The sequence below is a fragment of the Prionailurus viverrinus genome, unplaced genomic scaffold (assembly GCF_022837055.1).
Source record: "Prionailurus viverrinus isolate Anna unplaced genomic scaffold, UM_Priviv_1.0 scaffold_39, whole genome shotgun sequence".
NCBI classification, from domain to species: Eukaryota; Metazoa; Chordata; class Mammalia; order Carnivora; family Felidae; genus Prionailurus; species Prionailurus viverrinus.
The window spans coordinates 1793408-1820431 of NW_025927607.1; the positions used below are offsets into that span (position 1 = coordinate 1793408).

The following is a 27024-nucleotide window of genomic DNA, read 5'->3' on the forward strand; positions in this document are numbered from 1 at the left end:
CCCCTCTGCGCTCAAGCCTCCTCCCCTGGGCTGATCCCTGGGTTCCTCCTGCTGCCCAATCCCGTCCCTTCTCTGCCCTCCTCCCCACTCCCCGCTCCTCCCCGGTGAGCTCACCCTCTGCCCAGCCGTTGGCTCTGTTCACACCCATGTTCCAGCCGTGGCCGAGGCCCCACTGAGGAGCTCTGGACGCACAAAGCAGCCGCAGGGCCGTCCCTCAGGGTCCACAAACACCTGCCGCCACTGAACTCATTTCCCTGTCCCCAGGGCTCCTGTCTCAGCCCACCAAGCTCTGGAGCCAGGAAGCCCCCCACCCATGACCCCAGCCCCCACCCCCCCACTCTCCCCTCTTATCAGCACCAAGCCCTGCCCTCTCCCTCCCCCAAATAGCCCCAAACTCGTGTCCTTCCTCAAACTCCTTCACAGAATAAAGGAAAGGGGGAAGGGCCCCTCCTCTTTTGTAAGGTTAGCAAAACCTTAGCCTCAAAACAGAACAAAGACCGTGTGAGAAAGGAGAATCGAACACAACAGACAAGAAAAATCCTAAGTAAAGTATTAGCACAGCAAATCCAGCTAGTAGGGGTGCCTGGAAACAGCCAGTGGGGAAGCCTGGGAGGCTTGCTGGTTAAGCATCTGAATCTTGACTTCGGCTCAGGTTGTGATCCCTGGGTCCCTGAGTTTGAGCCCCATGTCCGGCTCCGCACTGACAGCAAGGAGACTGCTGGGGATTCTGTCTCTCTCCTCTCTCTGCCCTTCCCCTGCTCTTGCTCTCTCTCTCTCTCTCTCTCTCTCACTCTCTCAAAATAAACTTTCAAAACAGTTTTTTAGTACAAACTTGTTTCTTATTTTATAGTGAAAGTTAATATATTTGTTTTATAATCACAGTAAACTTGCTCATTCTAAGCAGTAGTGACAGAAACTGGAAAGCCTGGGAGGAAGCATTCTGTGTGTTACAGAAACAGGACGGCACTGGTTTGCATGTGATGAATGCAGCTGTGAAGGCCCCGCAGGTGGGGGACAGACGGGGACTGCGGCCTGGGAAGCGGGCTCAGGCCCCGGCAGCCTCTCCATCACCGTCACCCTTCTGTGACCGCAGTGCTCCCACGCTGCCCCGCCGTGGCACAGACTTTGCCATCAGCCCAAAGGCCGGTGTGAAGAAGGAAGGCTAATGTGTTTTAAAACCACTCGACCCAAATGAGATTATATAACCCAGGAAGGGACAAATCACGTCGCTGATGAGTTTTAAAAAAAAAAAAAAAATAGAAGAAAGAAAAGAAAAAGCGGAGACTCTGTCCCGATGCCACCCTGGGAGGGAGGGGGATGCGGTTGAGGCAGGGGGGGGGGGGGAGCAGCTGGGGGGTGGGCTGCTTCCTCCTCGGGTTATAAAAGGGGGTGAGCTGGCCCTGCCTGGGTCACCGCCGCGCGCAGCACGCTCGTGGGGACCCGCGGTGAGTACCCACCCAGACCCCACCCTGTTTCTCTGTGCCCCTTCCTTGTCACTCTCCTCCCTGTAGGGCTGGGGCGGGAGGGTCTCCCTGCAGCCAGGGGTTTGTGTGTCTGAGGGGCACCCACCTGCCCAGCTCCGATGCTCCAGCATTGGCCACAGTAGAGACAAAGGGCAGAATTGTCCCTGCGCCCCTGTGGCAATGCGGAGCAGGAAACCCAGTGGGCTGGAGGCAAGAATCTCCAGGCAGAAGAGAAGCAGGCAGGGGCCAGGACGCGTCCTACCCCTCCTATGAGGCCAGCCACCGGCCTGGGTCCTGCCCAGAGGAGCAGCAACAGCCCAGCCCGTCCGGATGGGTCTCTACATTACTCTGCTTTCGTGGTGGCACCTCCATGTCCTCCAATTCCCACCCCGCGTGTGACACCCCAACAGAGAGGTGGGCATTTTAAATCTCTCAGTCCAAAAGCGCTTTCCTTGGGGCTTGGGCAACCTGGAAAGTCAAGGTCGGCAGAGGGGTCCTCCCTGGAACACACAGGGTGCTCAGGCGCCTTCTGATGCCCCCACCCCAAGTGCCGAGGGTGGGGGCACGTGCGGGAGGAGGGCCAGGTCCCCCGACGATGGCAGGGTACCAGAGGACTCTTCCACAGCCCGACCACCAGCTGACCTGTGGGGACACGATGGACTGGGTGTCGGGAAGTCCTGGGCTGAGTGAGGGAAAGCAGCCTGCACCGGGGACCCCCAGCCCCCGGCCACGTCCCTGGCAGGCAAACCGCCCCCTGCGCCCAGGGCCTCTGCAGCAACCCTGGGGGCCAGTTCCCCACACCCTGCTCGCCTCTGCCCCCCCTGCCTGTGTGCACAGGGTGCACACAGCGGTACAGAGAGCTCCAGTCCCTCCGGCTCCCTGACACAGACAGACAGACCGGGGCCGTTCCCAGACAGCCCACTTCTCTACACCCACGGCGTGTACACCTCCCCGGTTCCTTCCGATGACACGGGGGTGGTGCAAACGGGTCTGACACGCGTGCTGGCCTCACGTAAGGCTCGCTGCACAGAATGAGGCCCCGGGGAGGGCGACGCGCTTTGCAAAGAGCCCGGTGTGGCTCCAGCGCAGCTCAGAGCAGCTCACGGTGGAGGGCGGCTGCGCGTGCACCCCACGCTTCACACGTGCACGGGCCTGTGACCGCACGCGCGCGCTCTCGTGTCCTACACAGGCGCGCGGTCCCACGCATGCGCGCGCGCACACATACACTCACATGCGCGTGCATACGCCCTCTCGCTCGCGCACGCCGCGCTCGCGTTCTCTAAGGCTCCCACCTCTGTGGCCGCCCGCCTTGCCGGGTGTGTAACGTAACTTTGCTCCTGCCCTGTGCCCAGGTCGTGCCCTCCCGGGTGGGATCCCGCCTCCAGCCGGCCCTGAGCCAGGAGCCGAGGGATGAAGGCTTTGCACGCCTGGCTGCTGGGCCTGCTGCTGCTGGGACTGGCCCTGCGGGGGGCTGCGAGCCAAACCCACCCGCACTCCATGGAGATCCGCAGTGAGTGCCCGACCCTGGGCATCAGCCTCCTTCACCCGCCCCACCCCCCTCCACCCCCAGGAACCGTGGCTCACCACGAGTGCCCCTGCCCTGGGAGGGGTGCGGCCTGTTGCTCGCCAGGCCTTTCCAGGGAGTGGCCCGGTCACCTGCTTCCCAGCGCCCCTGCCACCGCGCGCAGCACACAGTTGAGGGGCTCATTGGCTTTTCCCGGCCCTGGCACGAGACCCTGGGGGGGGGGGGGGGCGGGGGAGGAAGGGGTGGCTGCGTAGCTTGAGTTCCCATTTCCCAAAGCTGCCCACTACCCAGAAGTGACCTGGCCTGCCACCTGCGGGGACAGACGGCACGCACGTGCCAGGGGACGCACCACGGACGCCCGAGCACAAGCTCTGGCTCTCTCCTTCCCAGACCCTGACATCGATCCCGCCTGGTACGCGGGCCGCAGGATCAGACCCGTGGGCCGCTTCGGCCGGAGGACAGCAGCCCCCCCGGGATGTCGTGAACTGGCCAGGCTGCTCCCCGCTGAAAGGAGGCGCTGAACCCTCTGGGGATGGGGGACAGCCCAGCGCAGGAAGACATGATTCCAGGAGCCTCCCCCCACCCCCCTCCACGGCTCCTTTCCCTTCAATCCTAATAAAAGCAGCTGGCCTTGTTTAGTTGCATCTTTGTGGTGGCAAACTGGAAGCTGTCTTCCCTCGAGGGGCAGTAGCCTAGAAGGACGCTCAGAGTCCAGCAGCCCAGAGGCTCCGTGACTTGCCTGAAGGCACCCAGCACTGGGTAGGGGAGCTGGGACCTTCCGGGGTCACCTGCGGCCCATAGCGCCCTCCACCCGAGCGGCTCTGAGTGGCTGTCCAGGCTGCACACTGCACCACACCGTGCAGGAGGCCCCCAGGGGCGGGCAGCACAGCCCCTCCCCGTGACCCGTCCTCTCTGAGCCCAGTCGCTTTCACCTCCCTTGTTTGCTTGCACTCAGAGGAGAAAGACAAGTATGAGCTGCTTGTTTCTAACCACCAGCGGGAGACTCGAACCTAAATGAACTGCACCGCGTCCCTTTGCTGCCCGTGCCAAATCGTGCCAAGATGTCCCTACGTCCTGCCTCAGAGGAGCTTGCCTCGGTGCCAGGGCCACACCCCCACGAACTGGGCAACTGAGCCCAGCCCTTAACTCTGAGCCTCAGTGTCCCCATCTGAACACCCCCGAACAGGAACACCCACCTCACTCCACAGCTCAGGCAGTCACAGCACCTGCTTGCAGGCCAACACGGTGTGGGTGTTCGGTGTAAACCCCTTCCCCAAGGCCCACCCCACCCCGGCGTGCAGGGAGGAGGGTGGTGGGGACGGGCTTAACGGGCAGCCACTTCCAAACCCAGAGCACGCGGGCCGCTGTCTGCACCCTTTCAGGGTCTCGGGAGCCCACCTTGACTGCCAGACCTCCGTCTGTCCACACCCAGGAGGCCGCAGAGCAGGCCCGCAGGCCCCCAGACCCCAGCCGTCCCTGCTCCATTTCGAGGGAGGGAGGTCCAGGGCTCACCAGACACAGGGAGGAGGCAGGGCCAGGACCACTCCCCGGAACAGACAGGTGCTGGACCAGGCCTGGGACGGGGCGCAGTCAGGAAAGCAGGTCCCAGCAGATACTCAGAAAGTGACACACGAACAGATGAAGTGCAGTCGATCCACACAGCGCGTTAGGACTCAGCCATAAAAAGGACCGGGGTTCTGCCGATGCCACAGCTCGGGTCCTCGAAAACGAGACGCCAAGTGGAAGGCGCGAAAGTCCACGTAGCGTATGATCAGATTTCTATGAAATGTGCGGAAGGGAGACAGAGAGCAGACTGCCGGTTGCCAGGGTAACTGCTTGACAGACATGAAAACATCTTGGAGCTGGACCGAGGGCCTGCTTGCAGACCCTGTAAATGTGCTCACGCCGCTAAATTACACCCTTTAAAAAAAAAAAAAAGAGTTCGCACGGAAACACAACGGTGTGCCGATGGGCTCCAGACTGTGGTGCTCCGGTAGGGCAGCCCAGGGCCACTAACACACCTTCTGTGCCCAGAGGGATGGAGAGGAGGGAGATTATGCTTCCTGCAACTTTTTATGAAAGTTTTTAAACACACGGGAAAGTTCAAAAGGTAATCTAAGGAGCATCCCACACACCCTCTCTTAGAATCAACACTTTTTATTTTATGTATTTGCTTTCTCTTCCCCCCCCCCCTCCCCGCCCACCATCTGGAAGTAAGTTGTAAACATCGTGACATTTCCCCTAGATATTTCAGCACGTTGCGCCTCAAAATGAGGACAGTATCCTGCATAACCACAAAACGACCGTGCCTAAAACATTTTCTAATAACTCCATAATATCACCTGGTTTTCAGTCCATAGTCAAAAATCCCCAAGTATGGCCAGAAAGTCTTGCTGTCCTTTTTTCTTTCTTTTCGTTGAAAGCAGACTGCGATCTAAATTCACTGTCATAGTTAGGTATTGCTTGTTAGCCCCTGGCCTTCTTATTTTGTCTTGACACTGAGTCTCTCAAGAGCCCCGATGCGTCATCCTGTAGAATGATCTGGTTTGTTGAGGTGTGTTCCCTTGTTCTGTCCCTGAATTTCCTGTGGTCTGAGAGGCAGATCGAGCGCCTCAGCTGGATTCAGTCACTTGCTGTGGGCACCAGCACTGTGTCCCTCCTCCTGCTGTGTCCCTCCGTGTGACCCTGGCCTAGAGGCGGGGATCTCCACCGTAAGGGGTCTCCCCCCTGCTCACCGTGTGCCTGACATACAAGCCCTGTGTGCCCAGCACCCCCCCCGCCCCCACCAGTGATTTATACACCCACTGAACATCCCTGCTGGGAAGCAAATGACCTCACCGGTGGGTCACACAATGGAGATTCTCCAATTCCTTCCACATTTATTAGCTGGATTCTTCTAAAGGAGGTCTCTCTCTCTCTCTCTCTCTTTTTGTTCAACACCTTACAAATAATATTAGATGCTTCAATTGTCTCAGTTTGGCCCAGTGGGAACCCCAAGAAAGGAATAATTTTTAAAGAAAGAAGAAGTCCCTGGGTCGACCCCTCTGGGCTGTTAAAAGACAAAATTCAAACATTTGAAGACCTAATTGGCTTTCTTAAGCAACCCCTGAATCGGGCAGCATTCAGTCCAGCCGGTAGACATGCTCTGCCCAGGTGCAGAAAAGGAAAGATTTTAAGGACAGAGAGAAGGTTCTTTTTTTTTTTTTTTTTAAGGGATTTATTAGCATTGTTTAGGCAAGGTCGCCCTCCTAAGGGGGAAGGGGTCTTGCAGAGGATGGCCTCCAGGAAATTCCAATTTGGCAGGTTAAAGGTTACATTCCAGAGGGAGTGGAAACCGCGGTTGGGTTAAGTATTAACAGGGCCTTCAGTGGTTCCATTATGGCCTGTGGTTGTCTTGTTAACAGGGCCCGGGGAACTCTTCCAGTGGGGTTGGAGGAGATGCATCCCGAGGAAACAGAAGACAGGAAAGGGTACCTTCAGGGGCAGGACAGCAGGGCCCCTCCTGGAGGCCACTTACCAACCCTCTGAGTCTCCTGCCTCCATCACCGTAGGCGTGCACACATACAGGCTCCAGAGAGGACCCAGGTCCAAACTCAGGCTAAGTGGGGTGGGAGCAGCTTCCCAGGCTGCAGGCAGGACAGTGGGCTCACAGGCCGGCATCCCTCAGTGATGGGGTTTGAGAGCAGTAGGGGTCCGGAGCTGACGGTCAAGAAAGAATTCTTGAGACATCTCTGGTGCAAAAGGGACAGGACCCGTGGGCAGAAAGAGCCGCCTTGGGGTTGTGGCAGGTCACTGATTATACACCTTCAGCTTGGGAGGGGGTTAGGGACAGCGCAAGTCTCTAAGGTGTTTTGGAAGCAAGGTGTCCAGGACCTTGAGGGGCTGGCTGTTGCTAGGGAAACGTCATTTATTGCCGTTGAGTATAAACTGTCAGGAGACCCTTCAGATGGCTATCAAGGGCCAGAAGCTTGGAGGATGATTGCCAACATATATCTCGGGAGGTAGAGATAAAGAAAGTTTCTAAAGGAATTTTTATATGTTAATATAGACTCCCGGGATCCTGGGGGCGGGGACGGGGTGGGTAAGGATAATGTTAAGCTAAATTTGCCTTTTGCCCATAGCAAAGTGTCATCATCCGGGCAAAGCCCCCAGAGGAAGGTCACTGCCTGTCTCAAGGACTTGTCAGTGGGCTGTAGGCAGTAAGGAAATTCAACTTGTCATTTGCCTTTGTTCCCACATTGTCAGGACCAGAGGCCATCGCACAAGGGAACTGGTATTCCTGGGACTCCGCCGGGGATGCCTGCCGACCCCATGGGTGCATCTCCCTGCATACGTTGCCCCCCACCCCAGTCTCAGGTTCCAGGATGGGGCTGAGATCAGGTGGGCGGAGCACAGATACAGAGCCCTTCCACCCGTCATTGTGGTGGAAGCTGGTTTTGGAAAGCCTGTCTTTCCTTTAGATCTCGGGGGAAAACCCATCTCTATCCTCTTGCCGGGCACACGTTTGTTGAGCGCCTGGAGGGTGTCAGATGTTGTACCAGGCACCGAGCGCCCCACAGGAAAAGGGCGGCTAGAACCTCTGCCCTCGGGCGGTTCTCCAGCTCGCCAGAATATTAGGTTCACCTGGGAGGCTCAAATCTCCCGGGAACCAGGGCCCAAGCTGCACCACAGACCGATTTAACCAGAGCCTGCGGGGGGCAAGGGCTGCTGCTTGTGGAGGCTCCCAGGTCATTCCATAGCAGGGTCGAGCCACCCGCCTAGTGGGGCAGAGGAGAGGGAAAGGTGCAGTCACATCCTGGGTGATGGGGAGCTGAGCTCCAGGACCACAATGCACCGCATCCAGCCTGGGACACCATGGAAGGATGCCTGGTGGAAAGAAGTCCAAGGATACGTTTTAATAATAAATTCTAGCACAGTGATACTCACTAGACAAAACAGGAGGGAATAGGTATAGATACATGGGTATCCTACAAATATCTCCTTCATTTTGCCACTTCCCATCGCATCGATCAACTCATGAGAAATGTCTCTGAAAGCCTGGCATTTAGCAGCGAATACCCAGACCCTGTGCCCTCGAGCAGCGGGGTCTGCCTTAAGCGATGCTGGAATGCCATCTAGTGGCCAGGGGTGACCTCGGCCTCCTGCAGCCTCCAAGGGGGATCTGGTCAGGTTGGCACAGAGGTCCCCAGCCCTGCTACAGCAGGGAAGATGGGGGGAGCAGAGGGGGTAGGGGACCCCAGGGACTGGCGCCCCAGGGACTCACACTTTACATGTTTCATCTACGCAGGAATAATCATGAGAAACCGGGCAACTTGACCACAGACACGGTCACGGATGAAATTGTTCAAGAAATAAAAATAACATAAGTGGAAATCAAGGAAGCAGGCCCTCTCCAAGGCTATTATTTTCTGTATTTGCCTTGTAGCTTTTCTCAAAGATCATGACAAGGGAAGCCTTGTGAAATCTGCTTTAGTCTAGAAAGATCCATGAGAAGCTCTTGGAGAATGTACATCAGGAAGGCCTGAATCCGTGGGACACCTGGGCTGTCCCCACCTCCCCAGAACAGACGCTGGGTCTGCCTGGGCCCAGCTCCTTCCAGTTAGGATCACGAGGTTGGGATGCAGGGGGTCCCAGGCCTGCTGGATGAGGGCGGGACCAGACGCCAGAACCTAGAAGGGATCCTCGTGGGGAGCCCTGACCCTTGGCAGGATACTGCCAGGCTGAGGTGACCTCATGTGGACGGGTCCCAGCCAGTGCCTGGCTCCGTGTCCTGATCAGTCTGCTGCCGGGGATCCTCATGCGCTGGGCCCCCACAGAGGGCCGGGCCTGGAGCTGGGAGGACGTCCCCACGCAGGTGGATGAGAGCAATTCCGGAGGAGCCCCTAGAAATGCTGCCACACCCTTTGCAGATGTCATGAATTCAGAGTCAGCATGACCTTGGTCCTGCTGTTGACCCTCATAGTCGATACAGCAAGGCCACCCTTTCCAGGGGGACAACAGTGTCTTAATACTTAAAATTTCAGACTAGCTAATCACAGTCCCAGGGACAAGGATGAAACCAACACCACCCCTCCCCCCCCCCACAGTAAAATAGCCACCTTGACATCAGGGTTGAGCTCCCAGAAGGGCCATCGGGGCCTCCCCCTGAAGGCGGGCAGTAAGGAGGTGAACATGTGATGTGTCACCACCGGAGAGGTGTCCTGGGCCTCCTCCGTCACAGCCTGTGCGTGGGCCCGCCTCCTCATTCACGCACCACCTCCTGTCCACGTGCCATGACAAACCCCAACTTGCAAACTCTCTAACCGCCGGGTTAGAGAACGCAGTTCCATGTTTGAAGACATACAAGCTGCAAAACTTACACCACAGGCCAAGAGTCAGGCTCACAGGGCACAAGCATCACCTGGTGAAACTCAGAGCCGGGAGAAGAGAGGGGGAAGGGCCTGGGGCCCCGACCCCTCCCTTGGGTTCTGTCCCTCCCTGGGCCACGGCCCTGAGAGGCAGGACGTGGACGCAGCCCCATAGTCCACACCCCATCTCCTCCCAGCACCGCCACCCCTGTCCGGGCCTGCCCCCTCCTCTCACAGCTCCCCAAACCAGGCGGGCCCAGCCCCGGACAGCGCCCCGTCCAGCCCAGGGTTTTCAGTCCTTGCCGTCCCCTGGCCTGCTTCACCCTACGCTGGGTGGCGAGGCAGCTGAGGGGACGAGAATTCAGGCAGGGGCGGGTGCACCTGTCCCAGGGAATCTGGAATCACCGTCTGCTGAGGCAGAGCTGACACCCCCCACCCCCACCCCATCAACACGGGGCCTAAAATTTTCAAGAGAAAAGAGTTTTACTGGAGCCCGAGTGAGGACATCTGCCCGGGACACACGATCCTCACAAGGAAGAGCAGAGTCGTATACGCCTTTTACATAAAGAATTATGAGTCATCACGGCAAAGAACATTCCAGAAAGTTACAGATTTTTATCTTATGTTTTTAGTATGTGCGAGGCTGTATGACTTTCATCTTACGGGAACCAGGGAGGTGTTTTTTCTTTTTCTCATCTTTATGTTTGGAAAGCTCCTTGTTGGTTTTTGTCTTGTTTTGTTTTGTTTTGTTTTGTTTTTACCGAAGTGGATGTACAAAGTGTGCTGGGGGCAGAAACAGAGTGACTGCTTTGAAAAGTTTTCGTCCCTTGGTAAATGTTAAAGTCCAGCTTCCCCGTGCCAAGGCCCACAAACCCTAAAAGGGGGCAATTTCTCTCATCACCCCTGGGAGCCCGTTGTCACTGGCTCCTCTCCTGAATGATTCCCACCGGCTTTGAGAAGTGGTAAGGCCCAAGGATGCCAGCTTCCAGAACCTCTAGGACTCGGCAACAAGCCCGCTTCAGGGGGAATCAGAGTACGTGGCCGTGGCAGTGGCTCACCCCAAGGGGCAGCCGGAGCCAGGCTTCCTGGCGCGGCTGCTGTTAGTGGGCACAGCATCCGGCCTGCCCGGCAGGTGCCCCCTTCAGAGCCAGCCCTGCATCTCCCCTCTGCGGCTGGGCCTTCTTCCTGTCTTCTCTCTGCAGCAGCTCTCGGGCTGTGAAGGACAGAGGAGGGTGGTCTGGGAGCAGAGGCCCCCGGCCTGGCATGCACCCTGCACGCGGGGCAGTCCCGGGACCCCGTCCTCCCTGACGGTTACCCAGAGCCATGAAGTCCAGGCCCCTGGCAATCCTGCTCACCTTCCAGCCCCCGGAGACATTCTGTCGGGTCCCAGGACGCCAGAAAGCAGACCCAAGAAGCAGAGGCAGTGATGACTCCCCTCCCCCACCATCACCACCACCCCTGCTCTCCTGGGGGCCCCACCACTCACCTATGGTGCTAAAGACCTCAGTCACCTGGTGGTTCAGTTTGGCCGAGGCCTCCATGAACAGCAACTTCTTGCTCTCCGCAAACTCTTTCCCTTCCTGAGGGAAGTGGTCGCAAATTTACAAAAAGACTTTCCCCGGGGCGCCGGGGTGGCTCAGTCCGTGGAGCGCCCAACTCTTGATTTTTTTCTCAAGTCACGATCTCATAGTTCTTGAGATCAAGCCCCACATCAGGCTCCGCGCTGACGGCGTGGAGCCTGCTCGGGATTCTCTCTCTCCCTCTCTCTCGACCCCTCCCCTGCTCATGCTCTCCTTTTCAAAATACAGAAATAAACTTAAAAAAATTTTTTTAAGGAAAAAAAAGTCTCTTCCCTAGGAATACTCAATTGCCTTCTAAGACCCAAGACCAGTGACGGTTCCCAATTCTGTGTTTCGGTTCTCTCCTTCGGGGGCCCAGGGCCAGGGAGGCGGGGAGGCGGGGAGGCCCTCGCAGGGGGAGGGCTCCCCTCCCAGCAGAGCCTGAGCCACCAGGGGAAGCTGATGGCTCCCCGCCCACACGTCTCTCCTGCACCCATGGGCTCTGATGTAGGGCCAAGCAAGTGAGAAGGCAGGAAATGTGGAAGCCGAGCCGAGCTGAGCCCTCCTTCTGGGGGTCCCCCCTCACTCTCCACACGGGTGAGTACTGCGGGGAGTGATGCGTCAGGGTGTTAGGGGGGCACTGATACAATCTGAACAAGGTGTGGGCTTAGTATTGCGTGAATGCCCATTTCCTGATTTGCTCACTGCTCTGTGTTTTTGCGAGATGTTGGTGTTCGGGAAGCCTGGGCGAAAGGCATACAGGAACTTTTTGTGGTACTTCTGCACCACTTTTTTGTAATCCTGGAATTATTTTAAAATGAAAGCCAGGGGCACCTGGATGGCTCGGTCAGTTGAGCATCTGACTCTCGATTTTGGCTCAGGTCATGATCCCAGGGTTGTGGGATCCATCGAACCCCACTCTCTCTCTCTCCCTCTGCCCCTCTCCCCCACTCACAATCTCTTTCTCTCTCTCTCTCTCTCTCAAATGAAAATTGGGGGCACCTGGGCTGCTCAGTCGGTTAAGTGTTTGACTTGGGCTCAGGTCATGATCTTGTGGTTCGTGAGTTCAAGCCCCACATCAGGCTCTCTGCTGTCGGCACAGAGCCCAACGTGGGGCTTGAACCCAGGAATGCCGAGATCGTGATCTGAGCCGAAGTCGGACACTTAACTAAGCCTCCCAGGCACCCAAACTATGGCTTTCTTTAGTTTCTAGCCCTTGCTTGGTTCCTAGCAAGGAAATCTGGATTTTTTCACTTATCTCTTTTTCAATCATTGATTGAACACCCACATAACTCAGCCCGGGATGAAGGGGCAGGAAAGGCCACGGTTTCTTCGTGAGCCTGGCTAACCCGGCCGGGGTCCTTGGAGGCCGGCCACTCGGGTCCCCCCGCCCCCTTCCAGAAGGGCTGGCCTGGGCCTCCCCACATGTGGGGAACAACCATCGCTAGGCCTGACTTTTCCAGGAAAGATCAGAAATCTTTGCCCAAAAGGGACATTCAAGTAGGAAGTATAAATGAGTGTCTGTGACGTGCGTGCAGGTGTGGTGTGCACGCGGGTGGGTGGGAGACTGGGTCGCGAGTGGTCGTGTCCACCTTGGGGTCACCCCCTTCTCCCCTCGGGGCGTGACACAACCCAGTCCCAAGCGCTACCTGGAACGTCACCTCCCGCCGCTCGCCGACGTCCGTCTTGTTGCCAACCAGCATCACCACGACCTCCCCCGGGGGCGCCTCCCTCTCGAGGTCCTGCAGCCACTGCTGGGCTTTGCAGAAGGAATCCTAACGAAGAAAAAACATGGACGCCACACAAATCTCACGGGTGCTCTTCATCCGCTCTCCCAGCAAAGACATGCGGGTGTGGCAATGCAGATGTCCACGGCCACGCTGCGTGGAAGCACCCACCGTCCAGTCGGCCAGACGACAGACCGCCCGGAGGGCTGCTCTGTCCCCTGAGGTGGGGCGACCCGGTCTTCTGGCTTCGGGGCCCAGGTCATACCACAGCTCCTTCCCCTCCCCACAGGGCCCGAGTCTGAAGGCTACGGGCTGTTCGGGGTCAGGCCTCGGGCCCCTCACTCCTGGGTGCCCTCCGGGACCACTCTGTGCAGGAGAGTTTGGGGGCATGGCTATCACCTGATCCTAACTTCGGGACCCCGGAGACCAGGCCTGGGGTGGGGGGGCCTGCCCTGGGCCCCACACTGCCCCTCTCCCCTTCCTGCTGCTCAGGTAGGTGGCCTCCCATTCCCCAGCCCAGCCCGTCTCCCTCCCCGCCCTCACCCCGCGGTCTCTGGGTCTCTGCTCTCTCACTAAGGACCGTCTTCCCTCCCTGCTCACCTGCCCACCGCACCCCCGTGCCCAGCCTCACCCCCAACAGGCTAATCCCCACTTTTCCCTCCCTCCCTGCAGGAAGTCTCCCAACCCCAGGCTGAGTCAGGTGCCCCTCCTCTCAGCTCCCTTCCCTCCTCCTGCTCTAAGCACCTGCTCACGTACTTAGTAGCTACCCAGATGACACTGTGGGGGACGTACAGCCAGGGGTCGCATACTATTTCTGCAACAACACCCCTCACCAATTCGGCGGGCACCCAAGGAACCGTGAGCGGTAGACGGGGGTGCTCCGTGCGGGGTTCTGAGAGGACCACGGAGGGGCACAAACTCAACCATGCAGGAGGAGCAGGGGTTATCAGTGAAGGCTTCCTGGAGGAAGTGACGGACTTTCATTAAGTGTTTTCTACTGGCTGTAGTGGTTTTACCATAAAGCACCAGCGCGGGCCGGTCACAGAAAGCCCTCAGAAGCTGGCGTCCCCGTGCCCGGGAGCACAAGGAAGCAGGTGCCTCGCGAAGGCGGGTGGGGACGCGCCCAGGGGAGCCTCACCCTCCTAGTGATGTCGTACACCAAGATGGCCCCACTGGCGCCCCTGAAGTACAAGCGGCAGACGCTGTGGTACTTCTCCTGGCCGGCCGTGTCCCAGATCTCCAGCTTCACAGCCACGGCGCCCGACTCCAGCTCCTTTGTGAAGAACGCACCTGGAACAGAAGCCCGGGACAACTTCGCCCACAGGACGGGGTCTCCCCCCGACCCAGCTCGGGCCGGGCCGTCGTGAGCCCTGGGCCCAGAGAGACAGCTGGCCGAGTCACCGTCGGGAAGGCCGAGCGATCCCCTCTCCCGGAAGACGGCGGCTTCCACAAAAGGAAAAGTGTTACAAGTTGCCGTGGACCCTTCGCAGATTCCGCAGAGGCTCCGGGCGGGAAGATGGGCTCTTGGGGCCCGAGGACAAAGTCCTCCAGACAGCGTGACGTGGAAGGACCTCTGGGCCTGGGCCTCCCCACATCTGAGGACCTCTGACAACCAGGGGTCCAGCACGTCCCAGTGGGCTTCCAGCGATGCAGCTGAGCCCCGGGGACCTCTAGAACCGTCCGCACCCCCACCCCACCGGCCGCTCAGTGACCAGATCAACCTGGCCGAGAGGTGCTCACGACCACATCAGTCGTCCCCCAAGTCCCTCCTGCCTCCTGCTGACCTTCTGGCCTCATCGACGCCTCTCCCTGCCGACCTCCCTTCCCTGAGGGCCCCACTCGGCATCGTTCCTCTGGCCGCCCGGGTGTCTGCCGAGGTCTTCAGGCAACAATCAGCCTTCAAGGGCTTCTGCTGAGTCCCCCCTCCTTCCCGAGGACGGGTCTCTAGCAGCCAACCTGTGCTCCTCACACACACACACACACACACCCCTGATGGCACAGGTGGACTTCTGTGTTCTCACCTGTCACCCTGGAGCCAGTGAGCAGGGACCTGTATTCATTCCCATCCCTGCTTAATAGTTACATGCAGCGAAGGACCTACCTGCTCCAAACCCTTCATTCTGCGCACTGGGAAATCTGCCTCCCGTTTGACTTTTAACTCTGAGCTTTACTTGCCGAAGTGGTGAGGTTTTAAAATAGTTGTTTAGCGGGGTGGCTCAGTCAGTTAAGCGTCCGACTCTTGATTTCGGCTCTGTTCGTGATCTCAGGGCTCGTGGGATCGAGCCCCACATCAGGCTCTGTGCTGACAGCATGGAACCTGCTTGGGATTCTCCCCCCGCCCCTCACAAAATAAATAAACTTTATAAGTAAATAAAATTGGTGACACCAAGGTGTTCTGGTGTGTCCTCTCCAGAACTGGAGGAAGGGGCTGGGAGGGGCCGGGGAAGGCGTGTCCAGAGCAGGGAGGAGGCTCTAGGAGGAGCTGCTGGCCTGCCCAGACCCCAGGCTGGGTTTCGGACCCGTTAGGGGATCCTTGCAAACACAACCACGTGTTTGATATTAAAACTGTCACTGCCAGGCCAAGTGCGTCCGCTCCCGGAGCTGCCATAACAATTACCGCTAACTGGGTATTTCAGAACAACAGACGTTCGTTCTTCCCGCCTTGGAAGCCAGAGGTCTAAAATCAAGCTGGCACCGGGGTTGGCCCCTTCTGGAATCTCTGAGAGTTGTTTCCTTGCCTCTCTCCCGGCTTCTGGCAGTTGCTGGCACCTGCTGGCATTCCCCAGCTTGGAGACACGTCACCCCATCTCTGCCTGTGTCTCCACAGGGCCCTCCCTCTGTGACTCTGTGCTCGCTCCCTCTCTCCTGTTCTCTCTCTCTCCTGTTCTTATGAGCACATCTGTCACCGATTCAGGGCCGGCCCCAAATCCAGGATGATCCCATCCCAACATCCTTAACTAATCACGGCTGCAAACACCCTTTTTCCAAACAAGGCCACATTCACAGGCCCTGGGGATTGGGATGTGGATTTAGCCTTTGGGGGACAATGCAACCCGCTACGGACACTGGAAAAGGGATGAGTCTGGGCTGAGGTTTTCAGTGCAACGCGGGTGGAGTTCTCTCACACGAGAACCTAGTTTGGGGTGGCTCCTAACAGAACCCACCAATGGGTGTCCTCTGCCCGCACAGCCTGCATTGCCCTGCGTGTCCACAAACCTGAAGTCAGATCAACTTCCGAGGTGTTGTGCCTGGATGTTTGTATCCCCTCCCAAAATTCATAGGTGAAGTCCTAACCCACAAAGAGACGGTGTTAGGAGGTAGGGCCTTTGGGAGGTGATCAGGGCTAGAACAGGTCATGAGGGTGGGGCCCCCATGGTAGGATCATGACCTTGTGAGAAGAGATCCAGAAGGCTTGATCTCTCCCTCCTTCCCCCTCTCCCTCTCTCTCTCCCTCCCTCCCTCTCTCTCTCCCCCCACCATCCCTCTCTCCCCTTCTCTCCCCTTCCTCCCTCCCTCTCCCCCCTACCTTCCCTCTCTCTCCTTCTCTCCCTCTCCCTTCCCTCCCTCTCTCCCTCTCTTCTCCCTCCCTCCTATGCAAGCACAAAGAAAGGCTACATGAGCACACAGCAAGATAGCAGCCAGACGGCAGGTACCCACAAGCCCAGGGAAGAGGCTCCAAAACAGAACCTACCGGCCTACACGCTGACCTCAGACGCCAGCCTCCAGGAGAGTGAGAATAAATCGCTGCTGTGTAAGCCACCCCGTGGGTGGTGTTTGTTATGGCAGCCTGAGCAGCTACAGCTCCGGGTGGAACAAAGCTGCAGCCTATTTCCATAGCAGGACGAAGGGTTCCCAGCCCTCACGGGGCTATTGCCAGGATGGAACGTGATGTAAGCAGACCCCTCTGCCAGCTTCCCCAGGGGCCTCTCGGATCTGCCTACTCTTCAGCAGGCCTAGCTCCCTATCTTTTCCTTCTCCACTTTGTTTTTTGTGTGTTTTTTTTTAATGTTTATTTGTTTTTGAAGGAGAGAGAGAGAGAGACAGAGCACGAGCAGGGGAGGGGCAGAGAGAGAGGGAGACACAGAATCTAAAATGGGCTCCAGGCTCCGAGCTGTCAGCACAGAGCCCGATGCGGGGCTCGAACTCACAAACCGTGAGATCATGACCTGAGCCGAAGTCGGACGCTAGACCGACTGGGCCCCCCAGGCGCCCCTTCCTTCTCCACTTTGTAAAAGATGGCTCCCGGTTGAGCTTAAATCCATGTGCAACCCCAACCAATTTGCAAGGAGGGTTTCAGTCCAAGTGATGACCAGGCACGAATAACCAGATACTTGCAGAGACCAGAACCTTATCTGCCCCGGAGAGAGACACAAGCTCCCTTGGGGCCCCAGGAATGGAATCCAGAGCAACCTGCCAGTCCTGGGCCCCAGGGACCCCTGGGTTCCAACCAGGAAGAGCCCACATTAATCACTTGTTCAGAAACCCACGGACCGCATTGTCTACATTGTCACAGCTAAAGCCAAAAAGTGATTGAAAAGTAAACTTCCAGGGAATCCAGACCGACTTGGAGATTTTGCCTGAAATGATATTAGCAACAAGGTGGGGGGGTGGGGGGTGGAATCAGGCCAAAACCCAGGGGACTTTCAGTTTCTCGAACACACTGGCACATTTTCACGGGCCTTGGATGGACTGAGCCGGGGTGCCTGCACAGTGACTATCGTGGCCCCGTCAGGGCACAATACAGGCCTCCTCCCCCTCCCACCTCCCCCCTCCCCCACCTCCTCCTCCTTGGCTGGTCCCACCGAAGACCTCAACACAGGTGCCCCAGAGCCAAGGACGCTTCCGGCCACGCCCCTCGGCCACGCCCCAGCCTCAGCTGCACGCCCTCTGGGGGGGGGCTCCCGGAAGCTGGTGCCCTGAACAGCCCCCATCTGCGCGCCCGGCTTGTAAGGTATAGCCCCAGATTAAAAAGCGTCTCTACAAACGTTGACATGAGGGACGTGGTTGTGCTCGCTCTCCTTCTAATGTCAACAAACAGCTGACTCACTCCTCTGAGCCTCTTCGTGGCGTTTGCCTTTTTCATAAACATCATCATCGGAGCCCCGGTTGAAGGAGAAATGGATGCCTTCTCTCGGGGCCACCAGGGTTCAGCAGCGACAGTGGAGAATGCTTGCCGCCTTTCCCTTCCCGCCAGAGGCACTGCTACCCGCGGGCGAATACGCCCACAACCACTAGATGTCAGCATTTCTCCAAAAGATGTCACTCCGTGCAGGCTGGGGAAATGGGCCCGAATCCCCAGGCTGCAGCCAGTTGGGACTCCAGGATGAGGGGTCGCTCTGCGGGGACCCCGGTGGGGTCTTCGGGAGCTCTCTGTGGTTCAAGCCCCCCAGCCACAGCACTCCCACTTGGAGCCTCCACCTCCCCCACTAAGCTCTCTCCTGAAGTGGGACCCTGGCCTCGCAGGTAGGTGGCTGGGGGTGGCTGGGGTGGCCAGGAGAACCAGGGCTTTTCTGGTCTCCCCTCAGCAGGCTGCCACCCCCGCAGGAGACTATGCTCACTTGGGATTCCCACTCTGGCTCTGCTTTGGGGACATGAGTCTGTCTGTCCCAGTTACCGCTCTGGCTCCAGAATCCCCTGGTTGGAAGGATGGGGGTCTTGCCCTGACTCAGGCACCTTTCCAGAGGGCGGTACCCAGAGCCTGTGCCATCCTCTGCAGCCAGGTCACTGCACGCGATCGCCAACAGATCCAGACCCCCTGGGGGGGCCCAGGGACCCCGGCCCTCCTGGAGTAAAGTATCTTGAAGCCAGCATGCTCGGAAGGCAGCAGCACCCTGGACAAGCCAGCCCCTGGTCCCACCCTGCTCTCTGCAGTGCGGGCGTGGGTGATGACCTTAGTCACAAGATGGTGATCGGTGCCTTTAGACAGCCTTAAGCCCGCCTTGCAGGGAGAGCCCACCACAGGGGGGCGTTTATATCCCCCCCCCCCCGCCCCCGCACAGATGACGATGTCAAGACGAGACAACAAGCCGTTTACCCACGTGTTGGTCACTCAGGTCAGACTTATTGAAAGTTTTCTGCAGGCCCATCCCCCCTCCCCCTCCCCCCAGCACACACTACCTCTGTCATTGTCCCAGCTACCTGCCCGGGAGGAGGAGAGCCCCTCACTCTCGCCCTGGGGCTCTGCTCCTCCCGCACCCTCTCCAGAACAAAAGCCAGTTCTCTTGTTAAAGCCAGCGCCGTGTGTGACAAGAAAGGCAAGCCCCTGCCTTCAGAAGGATGTTGTACAACACGGACTACATTTACGTACACCACAGGAAGGATCGTCTCCACCTCCTCGTCTGAAAAGTGGGAATATCGACTTTTATAGTAATACATATTGATGCAGTAATTATAATAGCATAGTGACTATGCTTCGCAGGATGCGAAGGAGGCCGACAGCCCGGCAGGTGCTCCAAAGCCCCCTACCCTTGAGAGGTAGGGTAACCTATGTCACCTCTTCAAGAAGTGCAGTGAGAGGGTCTTCCCTCCCTGCCACCCCGCCCCCTGCCCCCCACCCCCACAACCCAGGCCAGGCTGGTAAACAGAGTCTGGGCCAAAAGGGAGCCATTCTCCTGTAAGCCACCCCAGGGGGACAGCGTCAGCAGGAGGGAACCCAGGCAGGGTGAGAGACCAGCTCGTCCGGTGGATGTGTGGCAGGGCCTAGGGGGCCTTCCTCTGGGCTCCCCCCTCCACCAGGTACAATCCCGCTCACCAACCCCTGGGGACCCGAGGCCCTGACCCCGAATCTCCACCCCCTGCAGACTCCTGCTTTACTGAAACCCGACCGCCTTCTGTGTCTGACCAGCACAGTCTTCGTCCCCTCCCTGCGGTGCTGGGCACGACCCGGGGCTCTGGGGGGAGCGTGGGAAGTGCCCGCACCCGAGCCATCGGCCCTGGCTTCTCCTCTAGCGGACTAAGGAAGGGCATGCTGTCCCATGTCACTTACATCCCACGGTGGGCAGGATGCTCTTGAAGTCATTCTTCACGTACCGGAGAGCCAAGCTGGACTTGCCCACAGAGCTACTTCCCAAGAGGACCAGCTTGAACACGAGGGGCTGGCCCGGGGCAGCCCCGGGGCAGGGGACACCTCCCACCTGCGCCATGCCCTGCAAAGAGACAGCATTTGCAGGAGGTTGAATGAATGAGTCGGAGGCAGCCTGGGTCGATACCCCTGCCCCACTCCGCAACCCCGTCTCCCCATCTGTAGAGTGGGGTGAGCAGTACCCAGGTGACAGGTCTGTTGTGAGGAACTAGTTGGGGGTCGTGTTTGGGAAGGGTACGGGCGGTGCCCAGCAGGACCCATAGTTATCATAGGGGCTAGCTATCATAGGGGCTTACTGTCCTCAATCCATTCTTCTCACTTAAAAAAAAAAAAAGAACATTACTTAGGGGCGCCCGGGTGGCTCAGTTGGTTAAGCATCCGACTTCGACTCAGGTCATGATCTCACAGTCCGTCAGTTCGAGCCCCGCGTGGGGCTCTCTGCTGACCACTCAGAGCCTGGAGCTGCTTCAGATTCTGTGTCTCCCTCTTTCTCTGCCCTTCCCCTGCTCTCGCTCTGTCTCTCTCTCTCTCTCTCTCTCTCAAAAATAAACATTAAAAAAAAAATTTAACAAAAATAATAAATAATTTTTAAAGACCCATTACTTATTCCAAAAAGTATCTGAAACACCCGAGAGGCAACGTACTGTCTCTGTGACTCACGGGTTCAAGTTGGTGTTTCAGAATTATCCACCTAAAGAAAAAGTTGGTGTCTCAAGGACCTCGACGTTTTGGTCCCTCCCACTGTGTCTAAAGCCTCAGCACCCAGAGAGATGTGCCGTGGAGGAAAACAGCTCTGTGATCAAAACAAATTTGGGCAAACCGCGCGTATCTTTTCCGTATAGAAAACTTCGGGCACCTGCCACAGTAGAATGGAGACCGTCCTCGCGCACCGTGCTGCATTTGCACACTGAGCTATGGCCAGTCTTGCTTCACTCACGTCCCCAAACCCCCTCCCGCCAAAGATTGGTTTGAAGCCAATCCCAGACGCCTCGTTGTTTCATCCGCAAATCTCAGTACCTGTACGGGGAATCTTTTCCTCTTTGTAATTCATTTGTTCAAGAGATCAGATTGTCCTGCGACTTTCCAGTCTGGGTTTGGCTGTTTGCTTCCGCTGTGGTTACTGAGTGTGTCCCGTGAATGCTGTGTTTCCTAGAGCTGGGTGCTTCCGAACAGAGATCTGATCAGATACAGGCCATCTCTTGGCCAGGATGCTTCGTGAGTGAGCCTTGCATTTCCTCAGAAGGCAAGTAGTGGCCAAGCGCTGTCGCGGTGATGTTAGGGGTCACTGAAGACGTTGCCAGACCCTCTGTTTCACGAGGAGCTACAGTGAGCATTCCAAGGTCACCACTTTGTCTCCGTGTATTATCTGGGGCGCTTCTAGGAAGAAACCTTCTTCTAAAAAAAATATCGACTGCCACCCCTGGCAGGCAGTCTTAGGAACATCTCTGCTCCCTCCTTAACATAGTGGGGAGGAGGGAGACCCCCAAGGGCTATGGGAAGGGAGGAAGGGAAGGAATTTTGAAGAAGAGGAAAAGCATTTCAAAGTCTCAGCACAAACCGGGCTGGGTCTGAAATACTAACGAGGCTGTTCTAAGCAGAAGTGACGGGGCGGGGGGAATCGGTTACGGGTCTGGAGAGAAGGGTTCACTGGGGTCTGGAGAGAAGGGTTCACTGGTGCTCCTGCCCCTTGGGGACAGGGGACCATGGGAGGCACATGAAGTGCCATCTTCTACGGGACTCATGAGTTTCTCCATCAAGTATGATGCTTACAGGGTCAACGTAGGACGTTTCAGAGAAGGTTTAGAAAAATAAAGCGTTTCAAGTTTTCCACCCATGGTTTTTGTGTTTTTGTTTTTGTTTTTGTTTTTGTTTTTTTCAGCTCCCCAAGTGATCCCGGTGTCTGCCAAGGCTGAGAACCGCTGCTGTCATTTTTATCTTTTCTCTTCAGGGCTGGGGGCAGGGCAGCACGCGCAGTAGGTGCCTCATGAACACCCGAGGAGTGAGTAGCCGTGTACCATCCAAACACACAGGAAGGGGCAAATGACCCATCGAAGCACCAGTGTTTCGAAATGCCTGCCTCGACTGAGCACAATTTCTTAGGACTTGAGGCAGGACGCGAGCGACTTGGCCGGGAGCAGGCTCTCCGTGGAGAATCAGCCGGGGGTGGGTTCGGGGTACAGTGGCCTGGACGGCAGCCCAGCCCCGCCCACTCCTGCCGCCTCACACCCAGACACACAGCAGCCCCTCGAGGGTCCCGGGAGGGTCTGTCCTCCTCTCCGAGAGCCCTCCACCCATGCAGTTCCTTCCGCAGATTTCTGACCCATCGGTCTAAACTCAATTAGCCTAAGCCCATTAGGTCTAAACCCATCAGTCGAAGACTAAACTCAAAGCCAACACAAAATAAACATGAACAAAATAGGAGAGACGCTGAAATGTCAGCCGGGCCCCCCAGGAATAAAATCTGTAGCTTGATTCCAACTCTGCAAGCCATGTGGCAAATCAGAGCCCAGGATTCTGAATGGAAGCACCACGAAAGGTAACAAAATGATATTGTCTCAAAGTTCAGACATTTCCGGAGACTGACTATGCATCCACTCTGCTGTCAGATAAACTGGGGGCTTTGCTTCTGGTAAAGCCACTACATCTGCTCAGGGCTCGCTGTCCCAGCTGAAGCAGACCTCTGTCCTGCCTCAGCGGCCACCCCTGATCACATCCGGTCCCCACCAACAGCAGGTAAATAAAACAGATAAAAGTCTCTTCCATCATGTGGCCTGCAGTCCCCTGTCCCTTTTCTAGCTTGAATTAATCTCAGTTTGTAACTCTGCCTTAACTCAAAGAATTATTTTTTAACAACTTCACTCTCTTGCTGGACTAGAACTTCTTTTTTTTTTTAATTCTTTAAAAAAAATTTTTAATGTTTTTATTTATTTTTGAGAGAGAGACAGAGCACAAGCAGGAGAGGGGCAGAGAGAGAGGGAGACACAGAATCCGAAGCAGGCTCCAGGCCCTCAGCTGTCAGCACAGAGCCCGACGCAGGGCTCGAACTCGTGAACTGCGAGATCATGACCTGAGCCGGAGTCAGACACTTAACCAACTGAGCCACCCAGGCACCCTACTGGACTGGAACTTCCGAGATGCACTTGATATAATTATTTTATTAATACCTTTTCGAATGCGCCAGGCTGTAACCTCTCATGAGAGCCAGGACTGTGTTTGTTGATCGTATAGTAGGTGCTCAATAAATACCTCATGGACACGTGTAGAAAGGGTTCGGCAAGAAGCCGTATTGGACAGACGCGCTGTTTACACTGCACAGTTTGCTCGGCCGGCCAAACCCCAGGCAGCCTGCCAAGCGGTGACCTGGGGTATCTACAAACAGGTAGAAAAAGATCCATACGGGGGGCTCAGCCCCGAGGGGCCAAGAAAAGCTGACCGTTACTTGCTTCACGGTCACCCGGCACAGGTACTCGGACGAGGCTGTGATAGGAGGAGCAGCCAAGCCTAACGAAGAGGCCAGCTCCACGGAGGGGCAGGGCAGACGTGCCCACACGCCCCAGACCGGCTCAGGCTGCATAGAGCGTCCCACTGAAGCTGAGCCGGAAGCCTCGGGGGGGTCCTGGCGTTACCCCCACCTTACAGAGAGGCCCAGCAGCTTTTCTAAGACAGAGACACAGAATTCGAAGCCGGAGCGGGCCGTGTTCACACTCACCCTGGGTTCCCTGGGCACTGGTGTGGTGTCGGCCACTTGCAGAGGGTGCCAGCACGTGCTTCCCACATCGAGAACAGTGGTGCAGGGGCGCCCGGGGCAGGGGGAGGGGGGCTGGTTCAGTTGGTTAAGCATCCGACTCTTGATTTCGGCTCGGGTCATGATCTCACCATCTGTGAGTTCGAGCCCCGCACCGGGCTCTGCACTGACAGTGTGGAACTGCTTGGAGCTCTCTCTCTCTCTCCCTCTCTCTCTCCCTCTCGCTCTGCCCCTTCCCCACTCACTCCCTCTCTCAAAATAAATAAAATAAACATTAAAAAAAAAAATGGTGGTTCACTGAGCCTGCCCAAGGGAGCCACCAGCCCAGACTCACTGAGGACAGTAGCTGAGGACAGTCAGCTCAATAGCAAACCCTCTGAAAAACAGAGCAGGACGGTGGTCACCAAGGGCTGGGGGCCGGCAATGGGAAGATGTCAGTCTAAGGGTACGAACTTCAGGCTGCAAGGTTAGCAAGGGCTGGGCATCCGATGTACCGCTCGGAGGTCCTACCTACTGATACTGTATCGTATACTCGCAAGTCACCCTCGTAGATCTTCACTGTTCTCAGTGCCAAAAAGAAACAGTAACTGTGAGACAGGACGAGATGGCAGCTAACACCGTGCTGGGCATCCTGTCGCAATCCATAAATGTATCAAATCAACGGGGTGCCCGCCTTAACCCACCCCCCCCCACCCCCCCCCACCCCCGCGGTGTCAGATGTCAATTACACCCCAACAAAGCTGGAAAAAAGAAACACTTTTAAGGATGCAACTTCCAAGCTTTCTGCATCACCCCCCAGCTAACACCTCGCTTCTAACTGGAAGGACTTAAGGCTCCTGCTTAGAAGCAGGTCTCCCATTGATTTGTACTGGAATTTTGCACGGAGAAAGTTCTAACACACCTACGGCAACGCCTTCTCGAGTATGTAAAGATACCCCTTCAAGTTTGCCTTGCTATTTATGCGCTCAGATTAATAAAGCTCTTAAGTCTAGAAAATCTTCAGCCCCAAACATGTCCTCATGAATCAAAACAGGTGGAATATGAATGAATACACCATTACCACGATATCGCGTTCCAGCATCTTACTCCTTTGGTGGTGATACATCGCTTTGTTTAAAAATAGTATTTCACGGGGCGCCTGGGTGACTCAGTTGGTTAAGCGTCTGACTCTTGGTTTCGGCTCAGATCATGATCTCATGGTTCATGAGTTGGAGCCCCCCATTGGGTAGTGCTTGGGATTCTCTCTCTCTCTCTCTCTCTCTCTCTCTCTCTCGTCTCTGCCCCTCCCCTGCTCGCTCTCTCTATCAAAATAAATAAATAAAAACTTAAAAAATAAAAAATAAATAAAATAGTATTTCACCATCAATATAAACACATCTTTGTCAATAGGAAAAAAATTAAATCCCCCATAATCCTACATCCTTAAATATAACCAGGAGTGCCATTTGCCTATTGTCTTCTTGTCTTTCTTTTCTACAAATCTTAAAAACAAGCCAACCAAAACCCATAGTTTTAACATGAAATCATGTATCCTCCCCTTAAACAAAGCAATATGTATTAACAGAAGCTTTTCACATTGCTGCATATGTTCTATATGCATTCAGCATACAGACATTTAATGACCCACAGAACACTCTCACAGCCTTTCCACTTGGCTGAACCATTTCCCAACTGCGAGATCTTTTCTTGGGCAGAAGTGTTTTCTCTGTAATGAATAAGGCTGCAGAAAGCACTTTCGTGTCTACGTTTCTGTGTGATTATACGTTGAAAGTTTCCAATAGTCATAGACTGGAACCCTCTGTGCAGAGAGAAAATTAAAACTATGACTTCTGACCCAGCCTTTAGAATTTAATCAAGATGGGGTTATTTGAAGTCCTCCTAAACACAAAGATGTTCTCAGGAATGAAATATTCATGATTAGGGTGAAGAGACACTCTCTACGCTTGTCTCCTTTCCACAAAAGGGAAAAAGAAAGGGTTGCAAACCCAAGCTAGTCCTTTTTCGGGGTGGGAGAGGGCATTTGGGGGAAGGGTCTGATTTGCTGAGTCTGTCGTGCAGGACGTCACCGTGTGTGTCATCCCTGCCCCAGCGTGTAAAAAACACAGGGATTTCGTGCTGGTTATGCCGACGCCAGTCTGTGCTAACTGGGCACCTAGGTCATCTGAAATGGGTCCCTTCAAGGGCTCCTCTCATCAGCAGTTTCTGATGAACGCCTGTCTAGGATTTTCCCAAAGAGCCACTATTTAATTTTTTTAATCTTTATTTTTGAGAGACAGAGTGAGAGCAGGGGAGAAGAAGAGAGAGAGGGAGACACAAAATGCGAAGCAGGCTCCAGGCTCCGAGCTGTCGGCACAGAGCCGGACGCGGGACTCGAACTCAAAAACTGTGAGATCGTGGCTTGAGCCAGAGTCAGACGCTCAACCAACTGAGCCATCCAGGTGCCCCTCAAAGGGCCCCTGTTTAGACAGGAGGCCCCTTCTGGGAGCCTGACCTCGCCGGCCACGGGGATCCAAACACTTCTGGTCGTCAGAAGAACAAACTCCTCACCTGGCACTTTGCCCTTTGCATACGTGCCCGAGGACAAAGTCACAGACACACTCACACACGTGCATACGTGTGCACACACAAACACACACCGAAATACACAGACCCACTGACACTCACAGACACACAGACACTCACACACAGACACAAGCATTGCACACGCACGCACACACACACTCACACTCTACAGAGCACACAGAAGTGAAAACAATGACTCACGTGTGCCCCAGGCCTGGTCACCCCCGGGAAGCCTGACGGCTTGTCATCACTGGTCCCCTCTCTCAGTCCTCTGGCCTGGGGAAAGGTTTGCTTCCCTCATCAGGCGGCTGGGATGGTGGGAGGTGGGAGAGCCGGGAGGGGCAGAGGTCCTGCTCCAACAGAAAACAGGTCAGAACAGCAGCCCGGGCCCAGCCCCACCCCGCCTCCAGCTCCAAAGTCAACCTTCCTCCTCCCTTCCCGGGAGGATCCCAGGGCAAAGTCCACCAGGGTCCGTGTCACCTGGGGTGGGGGCAGGGCGGGCCAGATATAAAGCCTCTGCAGGTGTGAGCTGTCATTCAACGCAGGGGAGCTGGGGGAAGCTCTAGGCTTTGTTCTCTGTCCCTCCTTTCAGTGCTGAGGATCCCCTGGTCCTTCCTGGGGGCTGCACGTTCTCTGTTGCTCTCAAAACTTCAAGCTCAGGGAATAAAGGGTTGTATTTTGGTCCAATGAACTTATTCCTGCCACAAACGGCTGGAAGCCACCTCTTGTGGGGCCCTGCCCCCGAACCAGAGGCAAGCCAGGGGGGGGGCTGGTCCTGGGGTCAGACAACCAGATCCTGGTGCTACGGGTGGGGGTAGGGGGCGGTGAGGGGCTGTGTTTCTCTAACGCCCCCTCCCAGCTTTGTCACCCTTCAGCCCGACTGCTCCTCCCAGAGGACGAGAAGACCCGGCCACGGGAGGGACGGATGGAAGGGGGCTCCCATCCCACTTAGCTGCCAGGAGACATTCCCCATGCCCCGTGGGGTGCTGGGATCTTGTGTTGGAGGGGGTTCGAC

General features: G+C 56.4%; 2 protein-coding genes across 2 annotated transcripts; one reads left to right on the forward strand and one right to left on the reverse strand.

Annotated features, from left to right (window-relative positions):
* The first annotated feature begins 2757 nt into the window (after positions 1 to 2757).
* On the forward strand, positions 2758 to 3515 carry PRLH (prolactin releasing hormone). Its single transcript, XM_047846392.1, has 2 exons — positions 2758 to 2973; positions 3379 to 3515. The coding sequence occupies exons 1-2, from the start codon at positions 2874 to 2876 to the stop codon at positions 3507 to 3509; spliced, it is 231 nt and encodes a 76-aa protein (XP_047702348.1). The 5' UTR covers positions 2758 to 2873; the 3' UTR covers positions 3510 to 3515.
* A 6460-nt stretch (positions 3516 to 9975) lies between these two features.
* On the reverse strand, positions 9976 to 19763 carry RAB17 (RAB17, member RAS oncogene family). Its single transcript, XM_047846557.1, has 5 exons — positions 19607 to 19763; positions 13760 to 13911; positions 12544 to 12669; positions 10822 to 10915; positions 9976 to 10548 (listed from the first exon to the last, which is right to left on the reverse strand). Exons 1-5 carry the CDS (start codon positions 19761 to 19763, stop codon positions 10436 to 10438), a joined length of 642 nt encoding a protein of 213 aa, XP_047702513.1. The 3' UTR covers positions 9976 to 10435.
* Positions 19764 to 27024: the final 7261 nt, after the last annotated feature.